This window comes from Mirounga leonina, unplaced genomic scaffold (genome assembly GCF_011800145.1).
Source record: "Mirounga leonina isolate KUSES-001 unplaced genomic scaffold, KU_Mleo_1.0 Mir_92, whole genome shotgun sequence".
Lineage (NCBI taxonomy): Eukaryota > Metazoa > Chordata > Mammalia > Carnivora > Phocidae > Mirounga > Mirounga leonina.
Window position 1 is genome coordinate 11,162,300 of NW_023270852.1, and position 10,370 is coordinate 11,172,669.

The window sequence follows — 10,370 nt, forward strand, 5'->3', positions numbered from 1 at the left end:
AAGAAGTTACTCAACCTGTATGTAACTCAGATCCTAAAATTTATCCATCTTAGAATAAATTAATTTCATATTTCCCAAGGAACTGGTCGTATGTCCCCTCCACACAAATGTTTTACTCTTGGGTTCCTTTTGGTAAAAAAGAACTGGCATCATTTTTGTATTTGTTTGTTTATGTTTTGTCTGTTTATCTGCCCGTGTATCCCCATAGTGGTTCAGAGTAGGTGGTCAACAAATATTTGTCAAATGATTGGTGCAGAAGACATACTATCAGAGAGGGACTCTGAAGGATGTGGTTTTGACCAATTGTGGCAGAAGCTACATCACAGTCTGAGGAAATGCAGTCCTTGTTTATTCTCTTAGCAAAGGATAAAGATGGAAGGACTTTCCTAGAACTCAGCCCACCATCTTTGTTCTGTGCCCACAGGTTTTGAGTTGCCCACCTCTTTTGGCATGGATCACTGCCTGCAGCTGAACCATTAGGTCAAAGTTCTGTTCACTCCTGACTGTTCTACCATATTGACCATCTTGTCTTTCTCAGGGCAGCCCCAGAACAGCTGTTTGGTTTTTTTTTTTTTTAAATCAAGGGCTCAGATCAAAGTTCTATATAATTCCCTAGGAGACCTTATTATAGTTCTCCAGAATCATCAGAGTAATGTGCTTTACAGTGGTGTCTGCAGAGATGAAATTTATTTAGGACACAAACATGGAAGTACAGTAAACCAGAAGAAGAGATCATACGGTTTTTAGGGGCCTGAAAAAGGGAAGATCCCAAAGACGAAGTGATGGGGAAATATGTGTAATTGTTCCTGATTCTTCCCTGCCTTAGGAAATGTTTTTGGTGTCTGGACCTGGCCCATCACGTGAACCATTTGCTCAAACTTCCAATAGAGCTCTCCCGTTATGCCTCTGAAATGTGTTCCTCCTTCTCTAGGCCACCTTTCCAACGCCAGGCCTCTGAGATGCTTCACGCTCTATGATTTCCTCACTGAACTGCAGCCACTGTCTCCTGACCATTATTTCTGCCTACATTGTCTGTCCCTATACACCAGAATTATCTTCCTGAAACATGGTCCTGAAATATCTCTCTGGGCTGTCAGGAGGAATCAAAATTTTCCTACTGCCTTCAAGGAAATATCTAAGTTTATCAATCTGAAATATCAATCAGAAACCTTGTAAGTATGTCAGCTTTACTAGGATATAATTTATATACTGATTCATTTGAAATATACAGTTTTGTGATTTTTAGTATATGTTCAGTTGTACAGCCATCAATACAATCAATTTTAGAACATTTATTCATCCCCAAAAGAAACTTCATATCCTTTTGAGGTCACATAACTTTTATTACAGTATATTGTTATAATTGTCCTATTCTATTATTAAATAAAGTTATTGTTGTTAACCTCTTAATGTGCCTAATTTATAAACTTTATCATAAGTATGTATGTATAGGAAAAAACTGAGTACATATAGGGGTCAGGACTACCCGCAGTTTCAGACATCCACTGGGGGTCTTGGAACACATTCCCTGTCAATAAGAGGCAACAACTGTACATATATATAGGTATGCATATATGCAGATATAATGAGTGCATTAATCATATACATATATGTGTATGTATATATATATATTTGTTTTATGTATGTTTTTTCTTACAACTCTGATACAGGAATTATTACTGTTACAAATTTTATAAATTAGCATCTCTATGACCACACCTTCTTCTACTCTCTCCCTCACTTCATCTGTGCCTGCGTTGGACTTATTTTCATTCCCTGAAAATCCTAAACATCCTCCCACTTCAGAATCTTTATATTTGCAACTCCCTATGCCTTAAACATTTCCTGATGGTTCTGTATGAATTGCTCCTTCATCATCTATTGGTATCTTCTCTCTTCTCACGTGTCCCCTTATATAAGAACATTCCTGCCACGCTTTTTAAAGTAGCAATATCATTCCACCCTTGTCGCCATCACACTCTGACCTTCAGTCCAGTGTTCTCTTTCTCAGTGCACTGAGCAACACTGGCATATTCCATGTATTCTACTTGTTCAGTTACTTTTGTCTAGGTCCTCCCACTATTTACCCCTTGAAAACAGGGACTTTGCTTTTCTCACTTCTGTGTTCTTAGCACTTTTGCAGTGTTGAATGAATGGTCAAACACACACAAATAAAAGTACAGAGAATATAGACAAATAGCCACTGTTGTATGCATACAAAGCAATTGGTGGAACAGTGCTGGGAGTAGGAAGGCCAGCTAGAGCTAGTCAGACCCCAGTAGGCAGAACTGTGATCAGATTCTTGAGTTCCAAGATGTGGCCCACATGTAGGTTGAGATAGGTTCTTGAAGGCTTATTCTGGCCAAATAAAAGGCACACAAACCAAACTAGAAACCAGGGTACTTATTTGTTATTCTGCATTGAGATTTACAACTGCAATACTCACATTTATTAAATAATAAGTCCTTTCCTTACATCAATCAGATAAAAGGAAAGGGGACAAATTGTGAAAAGGTTGGTGGCTGGGTGCAATCATGCCAAATAACCCTCTTGCCAATGGGATCAGATGTGGCTTATTCATCCATCTGCATAACAAGGCTAGCCATGGCATGGACATAAATGTCATGTGAGGTTCAGAACATCTCTAGACTCTAAGCCAACAAAAGAGATCTTCCTTTTCCTATTCTTTCCTTATTGGTCAACTCTATAATGATTGGCATTTTTTTCTTTATATATCAGAACATTTCATAAGATTATAAGTAAGAGCTTCTGGCCTGGAGGTCATTCTGTCTCTTTCAAGTGACTTTGAGTCTCTCTTTTTGTCACTAAATTTATCTTTTGATCTCAGTTGAATTTAGAGAATGCAATTTATTCCCCTGGCTTCCTAGGCCTTGCACATTATCTAGTCACTATGGCCTTTATATTCTGATAATACTCACATATTTGTGATCACACACACACATGCATATTACACAGAACATATTTATCAGGCACTTCTGAGCAGCCTTGCAGGACCTTCAAACACTAACCCACAATCTCTTGCATTTTTTGACGTGTAAGAACCAAGGATAGGGTCTTCAAGACAGTAAGAGAAGCACTCTGGATTTCACTGTCTTTAGTGTCTTAGTTCCCTCCCTTGCCACAGTTCTGTGTAGTCTTGAGCTCTTATCTATGCCCACAGTTTCTGACCCCACCCAGCTATCACCAGCTCAAGTCTCTAGAAGGAGAAAAACACTGGATCTGCCTGCCTGTGTTGATTAAAAGCAAAACAAAATGAAATAAAAGCCCCCCAAATTCCAGAAAGCAAATAAATTAACAAACCTGAAGAAGAAGAAGAAGAAGAGGAGAAGGAAGAGGAGGAAGAGGAGGAAGAAGAAAGAGGAGGGGGAGAGAATGAGGAAGAGAAACAAAAATAAAAATAAAACAAAACACAAAAAGATCAATCAGTCAAACATGGGCAGGAAAAGATTGGTGACCTTAGGGACTGAATCGGTTGGAGTACAAAGAAGTGCTACATTAGCTCGTTGGTCTAGGAATCTAGGAGAAATTCCTTTCCCTCTCAGATGCCTCAAACTCCTTTAAAATAGGGGTTGTGGGACCTTGGTTTCAGAAAGAACCCTCCTGGGGCTAAAATTAGCAAGGGCTACAAAGCGTTTAGGGGAGGAGCAATCACTAGCTGCCCCCACTAGGTCTACAAAACAAAGGGTGCTAGTTTCTCATAATTCCTTGTGGTGGATGATCTTGTTAATGGATGGGGTCCAACCATAACCATTACTGCTTCCATTTAAGCCCTGCTTACTTACCAAACCTCAAATTTATCCTTTTCCAGAGAGATGTAAATTTTCTATTCAGGAAACATGTTATGCCATAACTTCAATACTGAATACCCAAAGTGCTGAAGATAGGCTGCCTAGGTTAAAAAAAAAAAAAAGCGTTAAATGTTTTTAGAATTCAGAAGTCACCAAGTCAAAGACTTCCCAGTCTTCTAGTTGTAGACATGGAAGCTTAGCATAAAATTGGATCTTTCCCATCACTTCTATATACAAGATTCTAAGCCCTATGCCTAGAGGAATCCCATTTGAATCAACCCTAGGTAGAAATATAAATATTAGGGGCGCCTGGGTGGCTCAGTTGTTAAGCAACTGCCTTCGGCTCGGGTCATAGTCCCAGGGTCCTGGGATCGAGTCCCATATCGGGCTCTCTCCTCTGCGGGAAGCCTGCTTCTCCCTCTCCCACTCCCCCTTGCTTGTGTTCCCTCTCTCACTATGTCTCTCTCTGTCAAATAAATAAATAAAATCTTTAAAAAAAAAAAAGAAATATAAATATTAGGTTTATGCATGCTTCAGAGGTACTCTACTTGGATAAAGTTTATTAAATCATTACTTGACTTAGGTCAGAGCCATGGGATATGAACCAATAACACATGGTAGTGCAGTAAACTGAAGGGAAGGAAGATTAGAAAACACTGGCTCTAATAATGGAGTCACTCCTTCACAGTATGTTTTTCTATATTTTTCTTAGTTCATAAAGTACATTGGGCAATATTATTTGCAATAAACAGGGGAAAAAAACAGGAATTCCCTGTTTTTGAAAACAAATCACAAAAATAGATGAAGGCAACTTTATTTAAGGTGAAAAAGCATCAAGGAAAGCAAGAAAATAGAGCTATATTTCTGAAGAAATGGGAAATTTATGACTGTCTAAGCTGCTAAATTCAAGTTTTAACCTTCCAGGTCCATCATGCAGAAAAGTGTGCAGTAACTGAGTTCTGGCCCTCCATTTCCTCACCCTCTTGCTTAATTAACATTCACACACATCTCTGGCTATGCCTTAGGCACAGTGATCCCAGAGGTCAGACCACTGAAGTTTGTATCGTAAGCTGCCAACTGGGAGAAATCACTCTGAGAACAAAACCCAGCTCTGGTTGACTCACCTACAGCCTTTGTGAGAGAAGGTGCCGAGGAGGCGGCATGGGACTTAGAAAGCAGCCGTGTTGCCTGACGTCAGTGTGGTCTGTTCTCTCATTGCTTCGGTGAACAGAAAATGTTCACTGGCTTCCTGCATGGCAGTCACAGGAAACTCTTGCTACTCATGGTAACCAACTTATTCTAGGTGGATGCAACACCTCATGGAACCTTTGATAGATACCATCTATTTCTGTTATGAGACTATAAATTCTGACGCATAATGGAAGCAGACTGATAGCCTCTCTAATAGAGAATCCTACACAACTTTTTATAGCTTCAATGGTTTATAAACCCTGTCAATGATTTTCTACTTTTAAAATTCAAAAATTAAAAAAAAAAAAGCTCATTGTGGTGAAGAATAATTTTGGAGTAATTTTTCTCAGATAATACAATGAAAACCATGTAGTGGGGCCAAAGACCTAGTTTACCTACCAACAGCATGACTTATATAATCCACATGAATAGCACCTAAAGATATATTTGACTCATAGGATTTATAGGTGTCATAAATTAACTATAAATTTAGATTTAAGAAAATATTTTATTTTTTCCTGCTTAAGAGACATCTTAAATTTCTTAAAATCCTTCAGAGAGCTTACAAAAGTACAAATGCTACAGAACACCTGAGAGGCAGGAATTAATGTTTATCAAAATTGGGAATTTCTTGGGGCACCTGGGTGGCTCAGCGGTTAAGTGTCTGCCTTAGGCTCAGGTCATGATCCCACGGATCGAGCCCCGCATCAGGCTCCCCGCTCGGCGGGAGGCTTTCTTCTGCCTCTCCCTCTCCCCTCTTGTGTTCCCTCTCTCGCTGTGTCTCTCTCTGTCAAATAAATAAATAAAATCTTTTAAAAAAAATTGGAAATTCTTTTTAAAAAGTCTTTTAATTTAAATACCTTAAGACATAACATGTTTTTTACTTTATTAATTTTTAAATTTTATATGTAATAAATATTCTCTCTCTAAATGTAATAAATATTCTTACTGTTTACTTTTTCTGATGATTTAATCTTTCTGATCTATCTGGATAATCATATCACTTATTTCTAATCATGTCACTCATGAAAAACCCTGGGTTTTTCATCCAGGAAAGGGAGACAATAATAATATTTCGTATTTGAAGTAAAGTACTTCAAAATGAGCAGCTGAGATAATTTAGCTTGAATCAACAAGCACCTAAGCAGTAAGAGACTACACTCAGCCAACCTGAACTGACTTCACAATCAGAATTGATAAGCCTTGAACTGAGCTACAGATATGCGGCTTTTCAACTCTGTAATATATATAGTCTAGCCCAGGGAGGTTTTCCTGACTTTCTTAAGAGGGGAAAAGCTAACAAACACTGTGAAAGTCACAGCCCAGGAACACTGGTCCATTAAAGACTGAAACTTAATTATACAACTATAGAATGTTTCTCCTCCAACATTCCTTACCACCATACCAACAGGACTCCAGACTAATAACAGTGGATTGCAATTGAAAAAGTTGCAAGGTGCAGACTCTAGTTCACGCTGAGTTTTTAGGGAAGTCCAAAGACAAGAGTGCCATCAACAAACAAACAAACAAATAAACAAACAAAAGGACACTAGAGGCATTTGAAGCCTCTGGCACCTATGGCTGCAACAAACATTAAACATACTCCGACCTCTAGCCTAATTACCTGCCAGTTCATCTATTCCTCAGCTTGATCACAAGTCCTGGTTTTATTTTTTTATTTATTTTTATTTTTTAAAGATTTTATTTATTTATTGGACAGATAGAGACACAGCGAGAGAAGGAACACAAGCAGGGGGAGTAGGAGAGGGAGAAGCAGGCTTCCCCGTGGAGCAGGGAGCCCGACGCGGGGCTCGATCCCAGAACCCCAGGATCATGACATGAGCTGAAGGCAGACACTTAACGACTGAGCCACCCAGGTGTCCCACAAGTCCTGGTTTTAAATAATTGTAGAGTCCTCAGCTGTCTCACTGATTAAAGAAGTATTAGCGGGGCAGAAAATCAAGAAAAGAGCTCAGGGAAATCTCCCCAAAGTAGCCAATTTCCCCTGAAGTCACAGAGAAATGGACAGAGAGAGGGTTCCACGGAAGCACAGGACATAAGTTTATTCTTTCTGTCCTTTCTATGAAATTACCCTCAGGTATTGTACTTTGGGATTGAAGTCTTAGTCCTATTGTGGATCCCTTGTTACTCTCTTCAGCTTCCTGAAGTAACCATGTATGTGTTTTGTCTCCTTTGGAAAACTAAGAACCAGAGGCTTGGTTATAATCCACTCCTCAAGTGAGTTAAAACTGGCTGAGATTCTGTGTCAACAACTGTACTTTTTTCTTTTTGACTCTGTTCTTGTCCCTGTCACCATCTTTAACTCAAATATTAAAACTGTTTTGACTGAAACTCTTCCCCTATCTTGGGCTTAGCTCCTTTCAATAGGTTTTTCTTGGAGAAGAAGAAAGGGAGAGATGGATGTCATCTTGGAGTATCACCTGGGGAGAAAAGAGGGTGAAAAGGAGAATGAATGGTAAATTGTGTTGAGGACAGAAGAGGAGCCAACAAAGGAAGGCTGTCTCAGGAACCAATATACGTTATCACAAGTTCCGTGTACCTTCTTCATTGTTGACCCTTTCCTGACCTGACTCCACCCCTGAGGGACACAGCTTAGCCTTGACCAATGACTTCAAAGAACTAGGAGGAACAAGGGGCCAGAAGGTCAGCAGTAAAGAATAAAAGGTGACAGCTTCCAGGAATAACACAAACCTACTTCTCTCTCTGATCACCTGTAAGCTCCCAGACCTGACATCATGGTGCATTTTAGTGCTGAGGAGAAGACTGCTATTACTAGCCTGTGGGGCAAAGTGAATGTGGAAGAGGCTGGAGGCGAGGCCCTGGGCAGGTAGGCACTGGGTTTCAAGGTATGGGAAAGGGTGGTGAATATGAACCTGGCCAAGTGACCAGGAAATTCCTCAAGATTTTTGAAAGTCTCTGATTTTCCATCTACAATGGTTCCATCCCATAGGCTCCTGGTCGTTTACCCCTGGACCCAGAGGTTCTTTGACAACTTCGGCAACCTGTCCTCTGCTTCTGCCATCCTGGGTAACCCCAAGGTCAAGGCCCATGGCAAGAAGGTGCTGACTTCCTTTGGAGATGCTATTAAGAACATGGACAATCTCAAGGGCGTCTTTGCTAAGCTGAGTGAGCTGCACTGTGACAAGCTGCACGTGGATCCCGAGAACTTCAGGGTGAGTCAGGAAATGTTCATGTGCTCTTTTATTACTTTTCACTTTGAGATAATAATGGAAGTTGAGTCTTTGATTGGAAAGACTAACAAAAATTTCAGAAATTATGGTTTGAACTTGGTTTTAGAAGGACACATCTCCACTGTGCATAACCAGGACCACCTTGATTCAGGATTAGTGACAGTAAAGGGCTATTAGCAGCCAGAGTTTGCTTAAAAGTTTTCAAGTACTTTCGTCAGAACCAGATGTGTTCATCCTAGAGAATGACTTCAGAGAATAGCAGACTTGTTCAAGGAGGAATGGAATTTGGTGTTTCGTAGATAAAGTTCTGTCTCAAGGAAGGTGAAAAGTCTTATTTTATGTGGGTCCTGATGACTAAAGTTTAGGGAGAGATTTGGGGGAAAAATTTTTAGACAGACTCTCTCAAAGAAATATACAACAAGTTCTCTAAAATATATTAAATTACCTGTCAGTATTGTTACCAAATGGAGGCGTGTTCCTGCACTGATTGGAGACTTTAAATAAACTCACTCTGGGCACCCATGCAGCCCTAAAATCCCATTATTACAAGAATTAACCAGTTGGTAGATAAGAAAGGGAGGGAGAGACGCAAATAAAAATGGTGGCTTGGGAGGCAGGGAGTTGAATGGAGAGCTCACTCATTACATTGAATTTAGGGACTAGCTTATCTGAGCTTTTTGCAGGCACACACCTTGGGGCAGTTTAAGGTGTGGACTTGGCAGGGAGTATAGGTATTGAGCCACTTTTTCTGCAATTCTTTTTGAGAACTTCTACTCAACATGCCAATTTGTCATTTTATCTTTCACCTAACAGCTCCTGGGCAACGTATTGGTGATCATTCTGGCTTCTCATTTTGGCAAAGAATTCACCCCCGGTGTACAGGCTGCTTGGCAGAAGCTGGTGGCTGGTGTTGCCACTGCTCTGGCCCACAAGTACCACTGAGTCCTCTTTCCAGTTCAGCAGTACCCTTCTGTGTCCCCAGTGTCCTCCTTCTGCATATGGGGATTTGGGTTTGGCCTTGAGAGCACAGTTTCTGTTTAATAAAGTTCATTCTATTCAACAATCAGAAATTAATATTGTGTCTTCTCCATCTTTCACTCTCGTGTTAAAGGAGAAAAGTTTCATTGGCTGAGGGGTGGGAGGAGACATAGGAAAAAATAAGAGCTCCTTTGGGAAGACAGACATTATGGGAGGATTCTAGAGGATCTTGGTGGATGATAGAATAGGGAAGAAGTTTTCTGGGTGGGGGAAAATGTTAGTCAAGCTGGCAGGGATTTACAGGGCAGTGTGGCAAAAAGTTACTGTAGAGGGGAAGGAAGGAGGTGCTAAGCAGTGCCTCAGAAAAAAATAAGATAGATTTGTGGTACATGTCTTAGCTTTAAAACCTTTGCAAGGATCTAAGGTCTAGGCTAGGGTTATTTTTCAATTTGCTTTAATGTACATATTGAATCAGCTAACTTATCATATATCTTGTGAGGCTGAATTGGACATAAGAAGATGAGTTGAGGGATGGCTGGGAGCTTTCCAGAAAAATAACCAACAATAAGCTCTTCTTTCCCAAAGGGTTCCATGGTCTCAATGGGGAGCCAAGGCTAAGACACATGAAATCATTGTGTGTTATTTTATTTATTTATTTTTTAAAAGATTTTATTTGCTTATTTGGCAGAGAGAGACACAGCGAGAGAGGGAACACAAGCAGGGGGAGTGGGAGAGGGAGAAGCAGGCTTCCCGCAGAGCAGGGAGCCGGACGCGGAGCTCGATCCCAGGACCCTGGGATCATGACCTGAGCCGAAGGCAGATGCTCAATGACTGAGCCACCCAGGCGCCCCTGTGTGTTATTTTATAATCAAATGTAACATGCACTAAAATAAAGTTGGAGTTAGGATACTGTATGAATTTGGGGGAGGGGAGAATGATCAAGACTTCATGGAGTAGAGGAGATACTAACGAAAGCTCATAGTCTAAAACCAGTAAGCTAGGGCTTGGTGACTTGCAGGAAAATGGCTTTCTGGAAATAGAGGAGACAGTAAGACATAGGTAGAGCATTAGGAAAGACAAGATAATGCCAGGATAAAGTTCACTGAATGAACTTTGAATATAAAAATAAAATAATATAAAAATAAAAACCTGAATATAAATATAAAAACTATTACTAAGC

General features: G+C 40.2%; 1 protein-coding gene across 1 annotated transcript; it reads left to right on the forward strand.

Annotated features, from left to right (window-relative positions):
* The first annotated feature begins 7,636 nt into the window (after positions 1–7,636).
* Positions 7,637–9,234, forward strand: HBE1 (hemoglobin subunit epsilon 1). The gene is made up of 3 exons (XM_034995625.1): positions 7,637–7,848; positions 7,972–8,194; positions 9,026–9,234. Exons 1-3 carry the CDS (start codon positions 7,757–7,759, stop codon positions 9,152–9,154), a joined length of 444 nt encoding a protein of 147 aa, XP_034851516.1. The 5' UTR covers positions 7,637–7,756; the 3' UTR covers positions 9,155–9,234.
* Positions 9,235–10,370: the final 1,136 nt, after the last annotated feature.

Excerpts from the sequence above, each read along its gene's own strand:
- HBE1 (XM_034995625.1), top strand. The coding sequence starts at position 7,757 with ATGGTGCATTTTAGTGCTGAGGAGAAGACTGCTATTACTAGCCTGTGG. Across the intron at positions 7,849-7,971 it reads GGAGGCGAGGCCCTGGGCAG|GCTCCTGGTCGTTTACCCCT; the intron begins GTAGGCACTGGG and ends TCCATCCCATAG. Across the intron at positions 8,195-9,025 it reads TGGATCCCGAGAACTTCAGG|CTCCTGGGCAACGTATTGGT; the intron begins GTGAGTCAGGAA and ends TTCACCTAACAG.